At 37.3% G+C, this 23,640-nt stretch overlaps 3 protein-coding genes and 1 long non-coding RNA gene across 5 annotated transcripts in view; 3 read left to right on the top strand and 1 right to left on the bottom strand.

Moving 5' to 3' along the window:
- The window catches only part of LOC107755086 (meiosis-specific nuclear structural protein 1), a 9,534-nt gene extending 8,790 nt beyond the window's left edge, over positions 1 to 744 (top strand). The window contains exon 11 of the mRNA XM_016571751.1: positions 652 to 744. The gene's annotated coding sequence lies outside the window, so the exon portion shown is untranslated. The remainder of the gene's footprint in view (positions 1 to 651) is intronic.
- A 1,261-nt stretch (positions 745 to 2,005) lies between these two features.
- Positions 2,006 to 3,839, top strand: LOC107755088 (uncharacterized). The gene is made up of 3 exons (XR_001641655.1): positions 2,006 to 2,129; positions 3,156 to 3,290; positions 3,766 to 3,839. It is a non-coding gene; the product is annotated as an uncharacterized LOC107755088 (long non-coding RNA).
- A 73-nt stretch (positions 3,840 to 3,912) lies between these two features.
- Positions 3,913 to 9,579, top strand: LOC107755016 (tryptophan 5-hydroxylase 1-like). The gene is made up of 9 exons (XM_016571659.1): positions 3,913 to 3,949; positions 4,028 to 4,128; positions 4,283 to 4,350; positions 4,438 to 4,634; positions 4,777 to 4,912; positions 7,482 to 7,608; positions 7,707 to 7,802; positions 8,387 to 8,520; positions 8,620 to 9,579. The coding sequence occupies exons 1-9, from the start codon at positions 3,913 to 3,915 to the stop codon at positions 8,792 to 8,794; spliced, it is 1,071 nt and encodes a 356-aa protein (XP_016427145.1). The 3' UTR covers positions 8,795 to 9,579.
- Positions 9,580 to 16,044: 6,465 nt separating this feature from the next.
- Positions 16,045 to 23,640, bottom strand: part of LOC107755085 (potassium voltage-gated channel subfamily C member 1-like) — a 45,591-nt gene continuing 37,995 nt past the window's right edge. Inside the window, exons 3-4 of one of the 2 annotated variants that reach the window (XM_016571749.1) lie at positions 21,902 to 22,087; positions 16,045 to 16,213 (exon numbers count right to left, since the gene is read on the bottom strand). In XM_016571749.1, the coding sequence (XP_016427235.1) occupies positions 16,104 to 16,213; positions 21,902 to 22,087 (296 nt within the window). In that variant the 3' untranslated portion in view covers positions 16,045 to 16,103. Of the gene's footprint in view, positions 16,214 to 20,169; positions 21,261 to 21,901; positions 22,088 to 23,640 lie in introns of those variants that run through there. The other variant, XM_016571747.1, reaches the window with a different exon arrangement.

Below are 23,640 nucleotides of genomic sequence, written 5' to 3'. Positions count from 1 at the left end.
GGTGAAGGACCGTCCAGCGGGCTTGCGGCACCCACATGTGACGCCCCCGGGCTGGACTCCGCTTCGTCCACGGTGAAAGCCGATCCGGCGATCCACAGCGCAAAGTTGATGTATTTCCTCAGCGACCTCAGGTCACCTTTTTCACCCATGATGAGTTTGCATCCCTGTATTCTACCTTTGCACTAAATAGTGCAAAAATATTTTAGTGAAAACAAAAATAGTGCAAGAATGCTGTTGGAACTGTTATAAACTGGCTGTGTTTCAATAGATGGTGAAGCTCTCACTTCATAAAGCCTAATGAGATGTGTACTTATGGGCTGCCTTACAAAAGACTGTCTGCCTGTCCCCCTGAGGAGGGGTATGGAGGTCTTTCAGATCAATGACCAAGCAGTGGGAGGCACAGACAATGGACCAATAAAGCACAGAAGTAGCGTGAGAACGTCTGAATAAAAGATTAGTCATGTTGTTTGGAAATGGACGTACAGCAGTACCTAATTATATTGCATTTTGAGCTAATTAATGCTGGTGTGAGCTTGTAAACAGCCATTGCTCATAACTACCACATCATTATTAATCCAAGCCATGCTCATTGACGTGCTTTTATTATTTTCCATGTTTCTCCCTTTGGAACAAATCACCCCCGGACTGGAGTGTGGATTGGGGCCATTGGTTTAGAGATAACAGGAACCAGTGACAAGCACATTCCGAATCAGTCATCTCCAGTTAATCTAGGCCTGCTGCCGTGTCTTATTAGACCGTTATCCACATCACTTCATCACCGATCTTTCCGCAGAGGTGTGGAAACAAAGCTCACTGATCCCAGACCAACATTGGAAAGAGTCAATAAATAAACGAACGTTGACTATGAACCAAATGAAAGATTGGGTGTGTTTAAATGCCAAGGCCTACGACTCGTTTTTTTATGAATCTTTTAATGGATTGTTTTTTTCCTCTCTTTTCTTGTGATCTTGATCAACTACTGATAGACTGGTAATTAACGTGCCATATTCTATTGACATTTTGTGATACTTCAATCAATATTAAACATTACTATTATAAATTAATGAACATTATGAATAGTGTAAGTACAAAAGTGTTTATTATGATCTGACTCTTGAGGGTGATAGGCCTAACCAATATGATATAGATCATTATCAATATAAGCATAATAAGCTGTACAGGAGAGATGGTGCTTGTTGTCAGTGGGGTAACTTTAAGGTTGTGAGTCAAAAGTATCATTTTCCAGCAGTGGTTTTGTATGTGTTTTACTAATATTTATTTTAAAACGTCCTTAAATTATATCAGTTATGTGAATAATGAAAACATCCAACATCTTTTTCTTTTTTTTCTGTAGATCTTGGGAAAACAGTTGAACACAAAAAAACAAAAACAATCTGTCATACATTAAGGCAGTACATTTTAAAGTACAGTAGGTAACTGTCAAAAATAATCACAAAAAAAATAGAAGAAGTGACAATCCTGTTAACTATTTTCCGTTCTATCAATAAAAATACAAGTGTTATAAAATACAAATAAAAGTTTTTTTTAGGAGAGATGGTGCTTGTTGTCAGTGGGGTAACTTTAAGGTTGTGAGTCAAAAGTATCATTTTCCAGCAGTGGTTTTGTATGTGTTTTACTAATATTTATTTTAAAACGTCCTTAAATTATATCAGTTATGTAATGAATGAAAACATCCAACATCTTTTTCTTTTTTTTCTGTAGATCTTGGGAAAACAGTTGAACACAAAAAAACAAAAACAATCTGTCATACATTAAGGCAGTACATTTTAAAGTACAGTAGGTAACTGTCAAAAATAATCAATAAAAAAAATAGGAAAAAAAATAGTTTTCGATTGCTGAACCTTTTCCAGCGAAAATCTTCTGGTCGGCTGGTCGGACTTTCCAGAGCCGCGCGCTCCTCCCCCCCTCCGCCTGATCTCTTTATAAATCCATAGAGAAAACATCATTATCAGACTGACAGAAGCGTCTATCTGAGCCCCGCACCTCTCCATATTCTACTATGAAAACAGGAGAACCCATCCATGCTCTCCAGCAAGCTTGACGGACCGCGTCGAGGACAGTCTTTTGACTCCAATAAGAGTTACGAAGAGAAGCAACTCAACAATGAGGTAAGAAAAACTTGTGACATTCAAAATGCCAACATTTTTACATATCCAAATGCTAACCGTTTTGCTAATATTTTTACACACCAAAATGCTAACATTTTTGAATATGGAGACAAAAGTGAGCTGCCAGAACGGCTGATGAAATGAATTTTGAATGTCTTGAGAATTTAGGGCAATCATGAATTGCTGATGTTTAGACTCAGAGAAAGGAATATAATAGCTGATATATATTTTGAAGTTAATTCCTTCCAAAAACTTTCATTAATAACATCATTATTAACAACAATACTATACGTACTATATGTACTTAACATCGTTAATGTACATTTAAATAGATATTAGGCTATCCCACTGAGCAAAGGTACGTCCAAACGACGTTGCACGTCGATTAGACGTACAGATACGGTCCTGGACCGACCGACGCAATATAGACATGATCTGCACGTCGGGCCGACCTCTCATGTTTGTTGGGATGTCATAAAACTTTCCACACATTCATTTTTGAATGTGTATGAACTTCTGATCTGTTATGCACAGTGTTGGGGAAAGTTACTTTTAAAAGTAATGCGTTACTTTACTAGTTACTTGAAAAAAGTAATCTGATTACGTAACTCGCGTTACTTGTAATGCGTTACCCCCAACACTGGTTATGCATTGTATTTTGCAAAACGGTCATCTGTTGATTTGCTTATTCATGACTTTAAAGTTGCTGTCCACCACAGTGCTGGTCTAGTCATATATACCTGTTTGCTAGCATGCATCCTACCCAACATTTTGGAAATAATGTTCTTTACATGTTATTAGCCTGTGGATAACGATTTCCTGTTTGAAAAACGTCAAAAACAAACATAAGTTCACTCTCACGGGATATTAAACATCTGCTCTGTAGTAGAGAGATTGTCATGCTAATGTGAAGAGACACCGGAGTAAAACCCAGTGACACTGATTATAATAGTACTCTCTCTCTCTCTCTCTCTCTCTCTATCTATCTATCTATCTATCTATCTATCCCTCTCTCTATTTATTAAGTTGAAAAAAACTACTTTCCATAAGACAGACGAGAACAAAGACAAGATATGTTCCTCCAAGAGAGAACATGCTGCGATTGTCTTCTCTCTGAAGAATGAAGTCGGGGGGCTTGTGAAGGCATTAAAATTATTTCAGGTACATTAATGTTTTGGCTTCTTTAAATGTTGTATTATTGTCATACCTATTATTTTCATTCAATTAATTAATCTCAATGTATCATCTTTCTATCTAATTTGTATTTGATTATTTTCAGTATTTTCAGCTTCAGTAGAATCATGTTATATATAAATGACACAAAAAAGGCACGGATGGTTAAATAGTTGTTTAGTAATTCCAGCTAATGCAATAAACAATAACTTTGAAATCCTACTATGGAAAGTACGCACTCTGAATGAATTAAATTTATAGATACTGTATCAAGTTTCTTCTCACTCCATGTCACTGCAGTGTAAAAGATATCACATATTATAAATCTGGTACATCTTCAAATATGTGTATTATACAAATGAATGTATTTTGTATAAATATTATTCAAACAGTAAATATGTGATTTATATTAAATGTAAATTTACAGTGGGCTAAATTACATATTTTTATTCATTATAAACAGGACAACCAGGTAAAGCTTTTGCATATTGAGTCACGTAAGTCCCGGCGGCGTAACTCCGAGTTGGAAGTACTGGTGGATTGTGACAGTGATCGAGAAACTCTAAAAGAGGTTGTTCAGCTGCTGCGCAAACAAACAAGCATCATAACCATGGACTCACCTGATAGGTTCTCGACTCCTGCGAACGGTACTGTGTTTTACTCCATTAGATAGATGAGTAAGGCACAGAAATTTGTATATAAATCTGTGAACATTCATTTTTCAGATCTTGCTGAGGTGCCTTGGTTCCCCAAGAAGATCTCAGATCTGGATAAGAGTGCCTGTCGTGTTCTGATGTATGGTTCAGATTTGGACGCGGATCATCCGGTCATTATCGTCTCACTTTTTGCTAGAGAATTAGGCTGTGGAAATTCACTGATAATAGTATTTATGTCATACTGATCATGTATAATACTCTTCAGTATCTGAGCTGCTACCTTATGCATGAAAACCGTATGCATTTGTTCCTATATGATTTCAGGGATTCAAAGACAACATTTATCGTAAGAGAAGGAAATATTTTGCTGATCTTGCCATGAGTTACAAACAGTACGTTTAACAATAAGGTTTTAAAACTCTTATATTAATTCCACATATTTATCTTTAATATTCACATGATTCTCTCTCACTCCGCAGTGGAGAACCTATACCACGTGTAGAGTTTACAGAGGAAGAGGTGAAGACGTGGGGTGTCGTTTTTCGGGAGCTGAATAAGCTGTACCCCACACATGCCTGTCTAGAGTACCTGAACAGCCTGCCTCTGCTCACCCAGTACTGTGGCTACAGAGAGGACAACATACCACAGCTGAAGGACGTGTCCAACTTCCTGAGAGGTGAGACATCATGAGTGCACACACAGTGATAAAGTATGTGTTTTAAGATTCATTTGAACTTTACAATACAAGCTGACGAGAAGTATTAGTTGTGTCACCAGCAGAGGGCAGTAGTTGTATGACTGTTGTATGTGTGTTTCAGAGCGAACTGGCTTCACCATTCGCCCTGTTGCTGGGTACTTGTCACCGAGAGACTTTCTGGCTGGTCTGGCCTTCAGAGTGTTTCACTGTACACAATATGTGCGTCACAGCTCAGATCCTCTCTACACTCCTGAACCGTGAGTATAAAGCATACTGTATATCCCTTTATCTCTTCAGGCCTGTTTATTGACACAATCTTTTGAAATAGGCTTTTATGAAGCAGCACCCATTGTTTAAGCAACACTCACTGTCTGTCACACCTGATGCATAAACACGCAGAAATTAAACAAACACATCACCTTTTATACAGTAAATCAAACTGAATCCAGATTATTTAAGCAGTTTATATTTTGCACTTTGGGGTTTGGGCTCCATTCTTGGGTGAATCAGCTTCATGGATCAAGGTTCAATCACTGTTTAATTTTGTTTAAATTTTGAATATCAAATAAATTTTGATGTATTGCAGCAATGCTTTAACTTTTTTTTTGTACAGATCTTGTTAAAATTTCAATATTGATTTATACGTTTTTTTTTCATTTGGCATTAAACATTTTTTCAGTGTTTTTTCAGTGTTGAAACAACTGACATTCTTTCAACCACATTTCAATGCTGAAACTCACTCACATGATTTCAGAATGATCCAAGTTTATAATAATTCTTAATAGCCAATACTCTCAATAATCATTTTATATTTATGGCAGTTATTAAAGTGCCCCTATTATGCTTATTTAAAAGTCATACATTTATTTTTGGGGTCTGCTAGAGTACATTTACATACTTTAAAATAAAACATTTTCGTACACTGCTGCAGCACCTCCTGAAACAATGGCTGCGTCTGAAAACTCTAAAATGCTGCCTTCGGAGGACGCATTCCAAGGTAGGAAGGCATCCAGGCACGTCCAAATCCAATGTCAGCTTCACTTTCTGTCTCCTGAAATGTCTTTATCTGATCAATTTTTGAAGGCAGCATAGATGTATCCTTCGCTGCCTTTGATATCCCACAATCCTGTGCATTCCATTCCGTGACAGTTGAGCTAAAAAATAAAGATGTCGTCTGAAAGTTGCATTTGGTGGTCAGTTTCTGTGTAAATGTATGTTTCTGACCAACTTTTTCCATTTTTGATGTTACTTCTAGCGAGATATCAGTATTATTAATTAAATATTAGCTTAGTTATCACCAAATCTCACTCTATTTTGTTGTAGATCCTTAAACTGTTACGCTGCCTCAGAAGCCTGTCCGAAATCAGTTTCACGAGGTGCCTTCGTGTAAAAATGCTGCCTTCAAAGTCTTTGCCTGATAAGGCAGTTTGGCAACAAGTCAGCAGCTTAAAGGTGGGGTAAGTGATTTCTGGTAGCCAATGTTGACATTTGAAATCACCAAAACAAACATGCCCCTACCCCAAAAGGGTCTCGCCCCTATTTTGATAGCTTCGCCCCACACATACGTACGCAACCCAGGCAACGATTAGTTCTGTGAAACAAAGCAAAACCAATGTTACACCGTGTCTACACCGGACGCGAGCGGCGCGCCACAAAATACTATTGAATTCATTATAATCAGTGATATTGTCTACACTGAATGCGGCGCGTCACGACAAATCCCCGACAGAAAACTGCGTTCTATTTATGACTTATTGACACAAATTTCAAATAATTTTCAACGGTCGCTTTGTCGCGTCCAGTGTACTAGACAGACTTTAGCTGTTGCGGCGCATCCGATATTTTCACGGGTCCTACTTCTTGCCTTATTGCCTTAAGCCTTCTTTAGTTCCACAGACGTTTTCCTCTTTTGTTTTTTTATCCGCCATCTCTATATTTCTGTCGCTCGGCTCGGCTAATGTCCGTCCTGTGCACTGAACTCTCTCTCCTCCACATCATGAGTAGACACGCCCCTTACTGCTGATTGGCTACAAGTTTGTTTTGCTTCTCGGCCCGAATCAGTTTTCTAAAGTGTTTTTGAAAATCGCTTACCCCACCTTTAAGCTTTCGGACACAGCCACTCTGTTTTAGTTCCTGTCTCTTTAAAGCCCGCTTTTCTGAAAAGCCCAGTTTGCTCTGATTGGTCAGTTGGGCCAGCCTGTTGTTTTATTGGTTGTTGATTAGTCAATTGGGTTTTTAGCTCCTGAGTTTTAATGAGCAACTTTAAACAGTATTAAATCTATGGTAACTGTGGCGTTGGTCCATTCAATGTTTGTTTTGTTTTTGTCGCCCTTGCAGCATCTAATTTACATAGACATAGCGAAATTACTTACCTAATTGTTCTTTGAGGGCAGAAATTATGCAAATGTTTAACATGGTGATGTAGCAAGTCAGGGAGATAATAGCGGGACTACAAACAGTGTTTTAGGCAAGTGTTTTCTATTGGGGAGATTATCTCCATTTGGTTTCTCTGTAACTTTGCAAATGGTTTACATGCACAAACAGATTTATTACACATTAAAGGAAAGGTAAAATCATAAACAACATAAAGGTGCCCTTTAAAACAAATACTCAATGTGGTAACCCAGAAATCACTCAGAAATCAATCCTTCTCTGCACAGAGCTGCAATTCTACAGCAGTAACAATGTTCACATCATATCTTTATGCGCATTTGCTCCTGCATCACTTACACACTGTTTGTATATGTCTTGTGAACTAGGCCTTATTCTGCTTGGTCGAAAAACTTGACAAACAATTAAAGAGATCTTCATGTCTGTGTCTTTCAGGGACACATGTCATGAGCTGCTGGGTCATGTTCCTCTGTTGGCCGAACCCGGTTTTGCACAGTTCTCTCAGGAATTAGGACTGGCTTCTCTCGGTGCGTCTGATGATGCTGTGCAGAAGTTAGCAACAGTATGTATTTCTGTACATTTTGCTGTCCTAGGCATAAAGCCTTAATAATTTTTGCAGTAGTTTTGATGGTGGTTATGTTGGTGTGTGTGCCATTGCAGTGCTATTTCTTCACGGTAGAGTTTGGCCTGTGTAAGCAGGAGGGTTCGCTCAGAGCATATGGCGCTGGGCTTCTCTCTTCAATCAGCGAACTTAAGGTAGATACTCATTATCAGTTTTAGAATTATAGATTACAACAAAAATTTTTAATCAAATAACTAGTTTGAACAAAAAATATGGAAAAAATATGCGAGTTCACTTTTTAAATATCTTTAAAAGATACCAAAGCTCCATTCATTTGATCAAAAACACAGTAAGAAAACAGGAATATTGTGAAATGTTATTACAATTTAAATGAATTGTTTTCTATTTAATATATTTTAAGATGAATTTTCAGCTGCCATTACTCCAGTTTTCAGGGTCACATCCTTCAGTAATCATTCTAGTATGCTGATTTAATTCTCAAGAAACATTACTTATTGTAATCACAGTTGAAACTTTTTGTGTAAACTGAAAGTTCAAAAGAACAGCATTTATTTGAAATAGAAATCCTGTGTAACATTATAAATATTGTTACTGTCACTTTTGTTACATTTACTGCATCCTTGCTAGATAAATTCTTAATATCTTATATTAATTTCTTAATATCTTATTAACCCTAAATTTTTAACAGTACTGTAACTGCAGTTAATGAAGCTAACTGAAGTGAATGACTCTGAAACACATATGTTTTGTTTTAAAGCACTCTCTCTCAGGCTCTGCTAAAATCCTGCCCTTTGAGCCCAATGTCACCTGTAAACAGGAGTGTCTCATCACCACCTTTCAAGATGTTTACTTTGTTTCGGAGAGCTTTGAGGAAGCCAAATTTAGAATGCGGTAAATCTGTTTTTCAATATGTGACCTATTACCTTTGCATGCCGTATATCACTATTGTTTTGCTTTGACCATATATTTCTTCTATTTTATTCTTCACAGTGAATTTGCAAAGACAATCCAGCGTCCATTCTCCCTGCGGTATAACCCGTACACACAGAGCGTGTGTGTGCTGAAGGACATGCCCAGCATCAACGATGTGGTCGAGGAGCTCAGACACGAGCTGGACATTGTAGGAGACTCTCTCTGTCGACTCAGCGCACACTTTGGTGACTGAAACCATTATGTCTCTTGCTCATATTAATAGCTTTTATTCCTGCTGTCTCTTATATCAAGGCACGTTACTCAACATTCAACAATGCAATAGTATTATCTCATGATCTGCTTTCTCTGACTGAAGAGGTGAATCGCTCTAAATGTCTCTGTGAGCACCTTTCCTCTGCTACTGAAAATCTGCCAAATACCACAAAGCACTTAAATATCCAAACACTGCTTTCAGGAGAGTCTTTAAGTGCTCTTTAAATACACCAACTAGCTCAGAGTCCTTCACTGCTATTCAAACACCACCACAGCAAAAACTACAGCCATGACATTATCTCATGATCGCTATATTCATGCAGTCTATATACTCTAACCTCTTCTCCACTCCAAATGCAGTCTCTGTAAATACACAGGAAACATGGAAATGGTTCATCCTTATAGAGTTTATAATCTTCAAAGACAAAGCTTAGGTTTGAAAAGCACTCCTACAATGTTATATCTTGAGGCTTTCACTCATTTTTATAGTCGTTAAATAAATACACTACTAAATACATTCTTAATTCTAAACTTACCAGACCAGTTAAAGGTCTTTGTTGCTTTCCCAACATCAAACCTACTGTACCTTCTAGGAAATAGAGCCATTAATTTCTTACCATGAGCTGAATAATTTATTTATTGGTGTTTGTGATATAAAAATATGTAACTAAAATGTTTCACCTTTTTCATATTATCCTGATGTGAATCTGAAACTGTTGTGTGTATTGTTTTGTGTTCTGAAGACTGTAATCCTTGCTGCTTATCCATGGCCATTCATGTTTATGCTTATTGGATGCTAATTAAGTAAAGTGATTCTTACAAGGAGAGATCAAAATGTAATTAATAAATAAATGTCAACTTTTATTAAATAATTTGTTATCAAACTCTGTCTGTATCACACCAATGATTCAAATGGTATTATTGAAACAATGTATCTCATAGAACCCACACTTCTGGTTTATTTTCTGGCTTGTAAACATCATTCTCTAAGAAGTGAAGTTACTGTACCATACAGTGTGACACAGTGGCCAGGAGAGGGCAATGCTGTTGTATTACAGTGATAACTCAGTAAAACTGAAACTTGAGACAATCGATATAACCTGAAATTCAGGTAACAAAACCCAGAGACATGCTTGCAAAAATCAAGGCATAGAATTGTTTGCAAACAGTTTCTCTAAATAATCGAGATGTATACATGGTCCTCGTGTCTGTTATTGTGCAAAAATACTATTTTGTGTTGATTGCTTATGGTTTGATGTAGGCTATTTTGCATTTCGTGTTTGTAGTGTTGTGTTCACAGTTGTGAGGGAACCACAAATATTGCTAAAATATGTGAGCCAACTGTAAGAATCTGCAAGGTTAATTTGACTACCTTGTACTACCCAAAGATGTATTATTTATATAATAATCGTCACACTATATATGATTCAATCATATGACGTTTGGAAACATTTATTTAAAGAAAGTTACTGTACCATACAGTGTGACACAGTGGCCAGGAGAGGGCAATGCTGTTGTATTACAGTGATAACTCAGTAAAACTGAAACTTGAGACAATCGATATAACCTGAAATTCAGGTAACAAAACCCAGAGACATGCTTGCAAAAATCAAGGCATAGAATTGTTTGCAAACAGTTTCTCTAAATAATCGAGATGTATACATGGTCCTCGTGTCTGTTATTGTGCAAAAATACTATTTTGTGTTGATTGCTTATGGTTTGATGTAGGCTATTTTGCATTTCGTGTTTGTAGTGTTGTGTTCACAGTTGTGAGGGAACCACAAATATTGCTAAAATATGTGAGCCAACTGTAAGAATCTGCAAGGTTAATTTGAATACCTTGTACTACCCAAAGATGTATTATTTATATCATAATCGTCACACTATATATGATTCAATCATATGACGTTTGACATATGACATTTATTTAAAGAAAACGGTTACGAAACCAGTGACGAGCGCCTGGCTAACGCGACGTCCGGTTGAACAATTCTGACGTGACGTGGGGCGGTCAGTACTTAGGGGAGTTACATTCAGATGTTTCTGAAGCGAGACCGGATGTGCTAGCTATTTGTTCAGCCAGGTAGGCCTAAGATTCTAAAAACATACGGATTTTAGCTTAACAAGATTCTCTTCAAAGTATATCTCCAGTCCAGATACATCTTTATGAAATAATTACAGAGTCAAAGTGTTTCAGATTACTGGGTCATGTACGGTGCCTGTTCTAGAAGCAACCAGTACTGAATCACACCCAAGAGGTACTGCTCTCAAAAGAGAACAAAGAACTTGGGATATTTCCAAGATCCCCTTTCATTACAGATATGAATACATGTAATTAGATTACCACCTGAGTAGCCTACATTTCAAGGTTTCATTTCATGCGCATTACATCTTGCGATAAATGAAGGAGATGCTTGGACTGTAATTAATGGAGGAGCTTTAACATCAAAGTACTCTGACTGTTTCCAGAACCACTTCCAACAACAGAACGTTTGAAGTCCTCTGGAGATTTCTGGTAGACAGCCACATTAAATATCAATGATCTACGGTTTTCATAAAAATTTCATGCACTATGACAATAAAACATGTCATATTGCATTTTAAATATAAAACGGATTTATTAAGTTAATTCGTGCAGTTACACTTGAACTTGAAGGCTACATAATGTTTTAATTGGCTGAAAACATTAGGTTTTCCTATCTACATATTCACTCACTTTTCCTATTCACTTATTGGGAATTTCAAGCTTGTTCCAGTGGGGCAGTAAAAAATCTGTAAACACACACTCCAGTGCTCCTTTTGTAGTCATAGAAGAGATAGGATGAGAGAGAGAGAGTCAAAAGGGGGCTTGGCTGCTTTACAGGGTTCCCACCAGAAGAGATATGAAAGGGCAGACAGCAAAGAGCTGTAGATGAAATGCATGTGTTTCGATGTTTCATGTGGGCAAGCAGTCAGTGCAGTCAGCTGCTCTCAACTCAGCACTGATATAAAGATTAGATCACAGAATGACACTAACGGAAAAATATATATTTTTTATCATTCATATTGAGGCATTTTAAATGTAGCACATTAGCTGCAACATTATTTGATTTATTAAATATTTTGACATGGATATGAACAATTTAGTTATGATAATATATTCTATATAATATTAATGAGAGCACAATACCATCAAGAGCAGATAATCATAATACAAAAAAAAAAGTCATTAACTTATATTTTTTACAAATATTTAGAAGTTTTATTTATAATCAACTCCTTTTTCCGTTTTACTCTCTACTTCTATTCTATCTCTTTATTATCTCCTCCCAGTGCTCCTCTATCTTCACTGCCAGTAGTCCCAACCACTTAAGATTGTGAAGGCTTAATTGGTGTTCATTAAACTTTCAGGGCTGGCTGCTTGATGGCAGGGCCGTCCTGTGACAGCACAGGAAGATGAAGTAACTGCATGAGCAGCAGAAGGCCCTTAGCAGACTTACTGCACATGCTCAGTGGCCTTCAGCCTCATCATCAGCACAGTCACAGATAGTTTAGCTCATTACTCACCTCCAGTGAGTAGCAGATGAGGTTATCTCCTGTACAGGAAGTAGCCCTGTCATCAAACATGTAACTATCAAAAAAAGCCCCCACAATTACTATACTTGTTTGGTCCCTACAATGTAGGGAATACCAGGCACACAAACACACACACACACACAGTTTTAAAAAATCGGTTTTCTAAATCTGCACCAGTATGAACCAGTATGAATGAGGCTTTGCTGTTCCTGCAGGTTAAAACCCATTCTTGCACTGCTTTCCAGTCAGAAGTGTTACCGTTTGTCTCCTTACCTTGACTTGGGCCATCCTCCAAATTTTACTTTTTAAAAAAAATTTTTTTTTACAAATTTTAATTTGTCTTTTGCGTGAGGGTGTGTAGATGGTAATTTTTTGATAACCACAGATGGTGAAGGTGAATAACCAGGGTTGTGATTTCATGCACACACATAAACAGGTATGTAATTACTGGTGAGGTAATTATCACTGTAAATACACCAGTTTTCAAAGGGTCTGTTTTTGTTTATGTACTTCATGAACAGCATTAGATCTATGTAGGCAGATGCAACAGACTGTAATAATACCATTACTGACATAGAATAGCATCAGTGATAATTATGTGAAGAACTGTTCTGATGTGTGAACGTGTCTGGTGAATTGCGGACCCAAATAGCACATACAAATGTAACCAGGCAGCAGGGAGGCATAGGAGAAATGGGCTGCCCTTGAAAGCAGATCACATACTTGTGTTGCTATGGCGACTGACCCTAATAGGTAACTAGGCTGCCATAGTGTCTGAAAAGATCAAAGCTCAGCAGCAGAGCATGTACTCAACAGAGAAAACACACCCCCTTGCACCTTAACACTCACTCACGGGTCACACGTGCACTTGCACTCTAAAAAAATGCTGGGTTGTTTCAACTCAATTTTGGGTCAAATATGGACTAACCCAACTTTTGGGTTAAAAAATTATTTTAACCCAACAGCTGGGTTAGTCCATATTTGACCCAAAATTGCTTTGAAACAACCCAGCATTTTTTTGAGTGTAGTTTCCTATTAGTCAACATGGATATAACAAAAGAAAAACATAAAAACAAAATCAACAAATCAAACCTTGGGAACATTTCATTTGACCCATATGACATGCATGCAAAGTCTTACAGATATAACACAATACATAAAAAAAATAAAAATAAAAAATACAAAGAAGTTATTTAAATGGTTCATTTATTTTTCTTATACTTAATTTGTCTTTACTGAAATCCTTAGAAGTCCCCCTAAAAACATTTAGTTGGTTAAATAAATAGCAGGTTATCATAGAGAGTTCATTTGAAACGCAGCCTTTCTGACAAGCTCATAACTGCAGTTTGTTAGCAACAATACTGGTCATTTGTTAGAAGCAATCCTCTCAACAGAATTTAGTTATATTTAGCTCACTGTGTAACTGGAATCATGCCTATATAGTTTATTTTCAGGAAAGAGTTTTTATTCTTCTTTTTCAAATGCACACGTGGAACTGAGGTATATTTAACATTCACCATCAACATCATGCCGTTTGCATTCATTAATAATGTCTCTTAATCCACCTAACAAATGCAGATTGTGCAGTAGCTAAGGATGGGAGGAAAATTGATCTAAGAATAACCTTGCAAAGTTTAGCTACACAGTATAATATAGGATATATTACTGTAATATTTACAAACAAATGCTTGGTGACAGATTTAGCGTCAACATTGATTCTTAAAATATAAATACATTAACCTGTGAGCTTCTCTTCAGTGTAGAGTGAATTACTCAATCTAGAGAAGTGTAGCCTTGTGGTGTAATATATATATATATATATATATATATAAAGACAGATGGTTTTTATTTGTGAAAATGTATACTGTGTTAAATGTACTATTTTAGTAGAATCTATTTTAGAATCTATTTGAGAGAATTACAGAAACGTTCAACACAACATTTGCAACAAAGCTTCTTAGTATTGCTACTTGTCAATCTGGTTTCTGAACCTGTAGATTTAAAAACTCCATTAAAACATGTTTTACTCATTGGCAGTGAGTTCACTTCAAACTAACTGGATATAGATATACTGATGTCTTTCACATTTTGACATCAGTTTTTACAGAATGATTCTAAAAGTACACATCAATGTGGACCACTTTCTGTTTGAAAAAGTTTAAAATCTCACTTCATTTAAAAAACCTCTTGCTTTCACTGGAATGTACTGATGTCCTTGCTGTGTTCGGGGGAAAGAAAGAGTTAGAATGTAATTAAGATTAAGAAAAATAATTAAGAAAATTCTAAATACATACACTGTAAAATTACCAACTCAAGGTACAATTTGTCCACTAACATTTATAAACTAAGCAAATACAGGGCTCAACAATAAGGGCCCAGGCCTAGTGTGAAAGAGTTTGGGCTCAGTTGTCAGATGCTCAGTCAGATCAGTGCTATATTGTCACTATCGATAAACATAGTGACGGAAATACAGAGAACAATTTGCAACATGAGGGTTAGTAAGTTATGACAGAATTTTCATTTTTGCATGGACCTTCCCTTTACTTTGCAGTTTTTAAAGAAATTTCACTGTATGTTAGTAAGACAAATAACCTTGATCTTGTTGGCATTTTTCAGCAGAATTTGCAACAACAATTTTCAATGCATTACAGAAATACAGAGAAAAAGTTTGCAAGGTATATATATATATATATATATATATATATATATACCTTGCAAACTTTTTCTCTGTATTTCTGTAATGCATTGAAAATTGTTGTTGCAAATTCTGCTGAAAAATGCCAACAAGATCAAGGTTATTTGTCTTACTAACATACAGTGAAATTTCTTTAAAAACTGCAAAGTAAAGGGAAGGTCCATGCAAAAATGAAAATTCTGTCATAACTTACTAACCCTCATGTTGTTCAAAATCTGTATGCATTTCTTTCTTCTGCAGAACATAGAACATATTATGAAGAATATTATAGAAACCAGTTTCCCATTGACTAAAATTGTAAGGACAAAAAAATCAATGGAAGTCAATGAGAAATTAACATTCTTCAAAATCTTTTTTCATGTTCCACAGGAAGAAATCACACTGGTTTGGAACAACACAAGGGGAAGTAAATAATGATAGAATTTCAAAACATTTAAAAACCTAGTAAAAACCTAATAATGTAAAATCCTAATAATGTATTTGTTGTAAATTTTGATGTAAGGAAACCATGTTCAAATATATACCTTTTTTGACATAAATAATTTTGACATAATAATGTATTTATGGTGGGGCCAGCAGGAAAAATTCTTATTGTTGAGCCCCTGAATGTAAAATGTTAAAAGTGCAAACAGCAAACAAAGGCAAATGATGACTTACAGCAGCAGCACAACAGAGAACAACATCATTAGTTTGAGCCCATTCTAATTTAAAGGCAGCTTTGTGAATATTTGTTGTGATTCAAAAAAGAGCAAAAAGTTAGTGTATAGGTTTGACCTTATAACCCTGTAAAAATAGATACTAGATACTCTAAATATTCAGTTGCAAGCATGGGCAACACAAAAAAGCATTTACAGTACAGACACACGTACAAAAACACACATATTTAACACACATGCACTCAAATACACGTTACACAGCACTACAAGTTGACAATACTATCAGCCACCAACAAAAAAAAAGTACCTTTGTTATACATTTAAATGTGTAGAAACGGGTCTTCCACCCATTCGTGTACAACAAACAGACTTATAGAGCATTATCAAGAAGTGGGAGGGGTGTTCTGGGCCATGCACACAGTGGTTGGAACACCACGATTCATGACACACACAGAATCTGCAGGCGGTTTGTGCCGGCCCTGCCGAGAAGCCTCTACAGACATGAAAAAGAAGAGAGACAACAGACGAGTTATTACCCAGACACCTATAGAACAAAGATGGGTGACGAGGGTGCAGGATGGCGTGCGAGCCAGCGCAGAGGAGAGATGGAAGGGTTCAGGAGTAGGAGGAAGGGATGAAAGGAGAGCAGAGGGTGACGTTAAGGCAGTCTGCTAGCAAGCACGTTTAGCAGGCGTAAGGCAGGCTTTAGCATCATACCTCATTGAGCAGAGTGTATGTCGACACCACTTTTTCAAAACTTCAGCTTGTTCACAGCATGCAGGTGTTTCACTGTTTCCTTCAAATGTTAATGGTTTAATTCATCACCATGCTCATCAGTGCAGTCTGCCATGCTGCTCCACCTGGAGACGTATTTTCTTTTTCTTTTTACTCGCATCAAAGACCTTCCAATTCAGCTCTTTGTGCCTGTCGACTTCAGGTCAAAGAGAGTATTGGTACATCATCCAGTGAGAGAAACAAGAAATAAAACAAACATTCCACTGCAATCAATGAAAAAAAAAAAACTAAAAAACAAGCACTCTAACAGGTTTCATAGAAAATTTATTTCATGCTATGGCTGTAGTCATCTTTTTCTGTTTTTCTATGCAGTTATTGTTGCATAACATAGTGCATGCATTTGTTTTTCCCCAAAGTTAGCTAAATTGCATACAATTCTCTTATAATGTAAATATACATTTCTTTGTGTCTTAGTACCTAAAAGTAATGAGAGAAAATGTAAAACATCTCGACAGGATGCCGATTTTCTCATTTTTTATATTTTTTTCTCCAAAAATAACACTGTTAAAAGTCTGCACTTGATATGTGAAATAAACAGTTGTTCACAACAGTTTCCACAGGATCTATTCACCAAAACGTAAGACATAAAACAGAAAAATAACTCGGATTTTGCTCAGTTTTTTTTTTCTTCTCTCTATAAGATCCAGAATCACAAGCATGCCAGACAGAAACAAAGTTGAAAAGTGGAATTTACAATCTATCTCACGGCAGTAACCACTAGCGTCTCATTCAGAATTTGAGGTCAATGTGACCAGAGCTGAGTCATGTGGTTAACAACAAAGACAGAATGAAGAAATCAGTTGCTGAAATAAAGAACATGGTCTCTGAACATCTCATTAGCCATGGCTACATGTCAATTCTGCAAAAGTCAAGAACTCTTGAAAGAAAATATTTGTTTTGTACAGACATATTCATAACAGATATAGAATATTTTCCTCTTTTTTAATGTAACACCATGCAGCTCATGCTAAAATGAACAGGTAAGAGTCCACTACATCTGTAACTGCAGGTACTATCATTAGTATTATGGTTATAAAACTCCTTTTGCTGGCTTTAAAGCCATTCACATTGCACTCTTCAGTCGATGGTCCTTTAGGTCTTCCTTAAAAAAAGTCCTGGTCCATGAGATTCCTCACACAGCTGGAATCTGGATAAAACCGCTTGCCACTGTGCCGAATAACCACATCCTCTATTGTGCTCTCTTTCTCTCTACATATACGTCCCTCCTTTGGACTTCAGCCTGAAATTCCTCTGGCCATTGTGGAGTCCAGCAGGGCTGGAGAAGGGAAACCAAGGTTTTGAAATCCTGCTGCCTTCTCAGGTCACTTTGAGCACCTCTGACTGCATATACTTAACTAGGGCAGTTTCCTCTTTGCAGGGATCTGCAGTAGAAAATACAGGGGAGGATGGGATTGCTCAGGGTCATCCTGCCATTGGGCCTTGTTTTCATTCAGCTCACATAATGAGGAGGAAATGGGCTGAGAAAATAAGACTTCCTTTTTGTCTGAATTGTAAAAATGTTCATTTGGGTTGCTTTGGCAATCCAGGGCTAAAGAGGTCGGAGAAAGAGAGATGGACAGAAATGCACAGGGAGAATGAAAGAAGTGCTGTAGACAGCGAGAAAGAGAGTCCTGATACCTCCTACCTGGGGTCTTGATAATGAGGTGATGAAGAAAGAACGGAGGAAGACTCCGCCGGAGCAAAGGGGAAGTACAGTAAAAATTAACCAGCGAAACTAAACAAAAAAGAAACCGATAAAAAGCTATTGTTTCATCTTCCATGTGTCTGAAAGGGTTTTATGTTAGAATATACAGGATTTAGAAGTAAATATTCATGGTAAATCCTTAAAAAAATATCATTATTTCTAACCTTTGAAGGGAGCACGCAAGTCTTTCCAGTTCTGAAGTGGTTCCCGGAACAATAACGTGCTCTGAAAGAAAGGTTTACCTTTCTCATGCCAGTTCTTTTATTGTGTCTGATAAACACTCACAACTAGGGAATCCTTAAAATTTTCCCTGAGATCATTTGTAGGTTTTCTTTCTCTCTGATGGCTTTGTATGTGTTGAGAGTTGGAGTCCTGATACGTCCTACCTGGGGTCTTGACAAGGAGGTGATGAAGAAAGAACGGAGGAAGACTCCGCCGGAGCAAAGGGGAAGTACAGTAAAAATTAACCAGCGAAACTAAACAAAAAAGAAACCGATAAAAAGCTATTGTTTCATCTTCCATGTGTCTGAAAGGGTTTTATGTGAGAATATACAGGATTTAGAAGTAAATATTCATGGTAAATCCTTAAAAAATATCATTATTTCTAACCTTTGAAGGGAGCACGCAAGTCTTTCCAGTTCTGAAGTGGTTCCCGGAACAATAACGTGCTCTGAAAGAAAGGTTTACCTTTCTCATGCCAGTTCTTTTATTGTGTCTGATAAACACTCACAACTAGGGAATCCTTAAAATTTTCCCTGAGATCATTTGTAGGTTTTCTTTCTCTCTGATGGCTTTGTATGTGTTGAGAGTTGGTACATAAAGACAAGAAACAAGCAAAACGGACGGAAGAGGAAAAGCAGGAGGGGAAGAGACAAAAACACGGCTCCAGAAAACAAGGACCAGAGAACAAGACCAAATCAACCAGCGCAGCTAACAGAAGGCAGCAGAGCAGGAGGAAGACCCAGGGAGACAGCTCTAACTACACAACTGCTCCATTTCTTAGAGAATGGAGGGGATTGGAGAATGGGACCGCTGCAGGAAAACAGGTGGGCCGCAGGACCCAGTGGACATCGATACCACCTCGGCTAGCGTTCGGGCCTTGCTGGTTATGGTGCCCAGGCTCCGGGACTTTTGATAACCTTGGTTTAGTGGAGAGAAATGTGCACATGGCAGTTGCTGAGACAAAAAGGTCAGTTTGCTCCACACCATGTTTGCTGCTATGGGTCAGGTTTAAAGGGTTTAATATCGCATGCAATCTCTGGGATGGCATGCACAAAGATCGGTTGGTTAATCTGGCATTAGAGCGAGCAAGAAGGCTGTGGATTGCAAGGCAAAAGTTACAAATAGAATTTAGATGTTCACAGATTTGTTAAACTAGAAATTTAAATTAACTGGTAAATTTGAAATTAAGGCAATCGAGAATCCAGTCCAATCCTCAGTTTTAGGCACTTTTTTCCATAGTCTCTATATGACTTGCACCATCATTTTGACAAGAAACACGTTTTAAGTGTATGCACAATGAAAAAGGAAAGTCTCTGCTTTCAAATAATATAATTATGTTTCCAAACAGTTAAATGGTTACTGTCATAAAAACATATACTTAAAACACATACTTTTTTTTAAAGGAAATTAATTCAAACAAATAATAAATACTAACTTAGGATGTCATGAAAACAGTTTAAGAAAAAATAAAATGCACTTATATTATAATGCATATATTTAACAATATATATTTACGAGTTAACAACAATTTAATTTATTTAAAACATGTTATTTTTTTCTAGCATCATTAGGTGAAACAAGCCATTTTATTGGCATCTTTCCCAGGTTTAAAAATGTATTGGACAATTACTTGAGGGATGATACTAATAAGTTGTACTGTATCAAAATACCCTCTGATGTACAGTAATTTTCACTCAGCTTTTTCATGCAACTATTAAAAAGGAAGAGGTGATCAATTCATGTGCCTTTCTGCGTTGCCGTCAGAACTGAGGCAAGTGCAAATTGTTTGAATTTCATAATAAAACTGACATCATTTGAAAGCAGAGACTCAGTTTTATTAAAAACAACAAAACAAAACTTTTTTTGGGGTTATCACATTTCTCCTCTAATGGCTTATTGGGACTTTCGACTCAAAATGAAAGAGCATGTCACATATGTCAGTGGCGTATCTACACCAACTCATTATATTCTTTGCCTGTGTGCAAAACCAAGTCTTTACTTTCTCATCCAATACCACACAGGCATCAGGACAGATTGTGGCCGCAGGACTGCCCCAACACATGCACAACATAATGCTACAGGAAAAAAAGAACAGTGCACTCTGAAGCACTGCATGCACACACACACACATACAAACATCTCTCAAAACACTCATAAATTTGCACAAACACATACAGTAAAACACACAAAGACAAAAAAACAAAAACATATTGGTTGGGAACAGTGTGTGTAGTTCTGCTTAGTGATGATGTTGACCATCTTGTGGTACTTTTGGCTGTGAGTAAGATCTGGAGTCAAACAGAGCATGCTCACACAGAGCAACATGTCATAAGACACAGACAGACAGCGCTATTAGTTAGAAAATGATCACCACAAATTGGTAGATGGTAGCAGGATATTCTTTTGAATGTGATCAGAAATGACCGGTTTATGTTGTTGCTGTCAGTGGTGTTTATTGTGGAAAGGTAATTTTTTTTTTTAGGTGTGATCCGAAGTCTATTCATACAGCAGGGGTCAGGGGTCAAACTAGAACAGGTGTGAGATAACATGAACGTGTGTTGGTTTTTATATCACTACATTTGCTGACGTTAATTGACAGCCTGTAAAGCTACATAGCGTGTAGGGGCCTTTTATTTATCTAAGGCTGCTGTGGGCGGTTTGAACGTATGATAGCGAAACAGGGATGGATCTCAGGTGGTGACCCTGGCATGGCCATCTTCTGGGCTGTGCGCCCAGCCTAGCTGCAGCAGTGGGTAACCCTGTGTGCCATGCGTCGGGCCGGCTGGCTCCGCCCCTGACCTCCCTGAGAACATTCCGGCTAGCATAAGACGGGAGAGAGGGAGAGATGGAAGGAGGTACAAACATAGAAACGCACCATAGGCATGTACAGTGGTGGAAGAAACAAGTAAAAAACAAACAAACAACAAAGAAAAACAGAAAAAAGGGAAGATTAAGGTTGGCCCCAGGAGGCAGCTGTATGTGTGTTAATATGAATTTGACATAATGCAGCGTGGTGTGAAAAAACTTATTTACAATATGTTAAAAGAGAAGAGGTTTGGCGAAATGTGACTTGTGGAAGGATCTGAGCGTGCAGGGAAGGGTCTTTATTCTGATACTCCCTGTCTCATTTTATTTACATATGAAAAATGTTGACATTAGTGTTTTAAAAAATAATAAAAGAACTAATGGAAGTGAAACTTTTTAGCCCATTTAAGTAATCTGACTAAAATCGGAGATGGCTGAGGTGGACATTTAAGTAGAAATTTTGTCTCATTTGTGATTAAACTGCAGTTATTAAACTGCATCATTATAAACTGTCTGTTGTGGGCGCGCTCTGCTCTGTAGTTATTTACTGTGTAATGCACCTAATATATACATATGTGTGAGTGTGTGTGAGTGTGTGTGTGTGTGTGTGTGTGTTTATGTATGTCAAAATAGCCTCACACAGTGGTTACATACCCTTCCTCACTCGGGTGCCCGTGTTTGTGGATCGTCCTCCGACGTTTAGCAGAAAACACGGAGTGTCTCCCCGCGGCTGGCTTGGGTTAAAGATCTGACCGTCCTCAGGGGAAATGGCTTGGTCTATGTGGGGACAATCCTCATTGGCCAGCGCTGCTTTAGCTGCCTCACCGTTCACTTTGGGATCTTCAAACACACAAACAAGTAAGTAAGAAGAACATGTAGCCATGGCGATACACCAAGACTGATGCAAGAGAGGGCTTGTGCAGGACAGAGAGATAGGCAAGGGAAGGTAATGGGAAGCCCTGCTGGGGACATGGATGTTATGTATGCATGCATTTATTTATTTTGGGGTTGCGAGCATACTCATTCAACAACAAAAGTAATATTAACATGTTATCCTGGTAACAGTATTTTATCAGTAGTTCTGGTCATATTTTATCTGCACTGCCTACACGATTCTGGGAAACAACACTCCAAAAATAAAAATAAAAAATGTCTGAAAAATACAAAATTTACTACACGTGCTTTTTCACTGGTTTAAATAAATTAATAAATAAGCACTAAAAATCCTGAAAGAACCCAGTAATTTAAGATGTCTTTGATCATTTTTATATTTAATGTGCAATTTAAGCACAATATACATATAGAAATAGTACAAATATTTTTAATAAATAGGTCTAGTTTCCATTTGCGAAATGTTTTTTTCCCCATCATTTTCCATCTGTTATTCGTAATCTAAATTAACAACCAAATTATTTTTATTTATTTATTTAATTATTATTTAAACTTGTGAGCATGGTGCTAGCAACACCAAGGTCATGGGCTCAATTCCTTAGGAAAGCATAAACTGATCAAATGTATAGCATAGATGCAATTTAAGTAATTTTTTTATATTTGATAATGGCTGCAAAATGCATAAATTATAATAATATAATCTAATTGTATCCAACTTTTTTTACCCACATATGAATTGTATGGGAATAAATTTAGCTATGCATTGGTTAACATTAAAAAAATTTCCTAGTACTGCAAAAAAAAAAATCTCTTCTGTTTTCAGCAATAGCAGGGTGCAGCTCTAGTTTTTCTCCAAAGAAAGGGAGAGGAGCACTGAATTATAGCCCCCAGCCCCGGTATAATATATAGAAACAGCTCATGGCGACTAGCCTGTTCACCTGTGAGCTCTCTGGCAGCCAGAAGCTTCTGCTCACTCAATTTACACCTCATCGATCAGACCTGCGAGAAGGGTAGCGCTGCCAGAGCTCCTCAGGGGAAAAAGCACTGTGAATATCTCCCACCTGGATTTTCCATTGTATCGCCAACACTGATTCATGCATGCTCTAACTAACATATCACTATCAACAAAAAGAGCATCTATCAGCAACTACGGCAGGCTTCAACTTTGTGGTTATTCAAATGGGACGTGAGTCCTGTTGGTAATATTAGAGTGGCTACATTTCATTATGGTCTATTGATAGATAGTACAACATGCACACCCTGTAGACGTAGACACATATACACTATGGTTTACATTAACATTGTAACTCTACAAAATATTGATACCTTCTTAAAGGGATAGTTCACCCAAAAACAAAGTGAAAATTCTGTCATCATTTACTCACCCTCATGTTGTGCCAAATCTGTGTGACTTATTGTGGAATACAACAGGATATTTATACATACTGGACATCAGGGGCGGGATGGGAGGGATGGGGGGATGTGGGAGCAGTGCCCTTGTG

Source organism: Sinocyclocheilus rhinocerous, unplaced genomic scaffold (assembly GCF_001515625.1).
Source record: "Sinocyclocheilus rhinocerous isolate Xijiao unplaced genomic scaffold, SAMN03320098_v1.1 scaffold591, whole genome shotgun sequence".
In the NCBI taxonomy this organism is placed as follows: domain Eukaryota; kingdom Metazoa; phylum Chordata; class Actinopteri; order Cypriniformes; family Cyprinidae; genus Sinocyclocheilus; species Sinocyclocheilus rhinocerous.
Note: the sequence above shows the minus strand (reverse complement) of the source record. Positions and strands in the feature narration are given on the sequence as shown.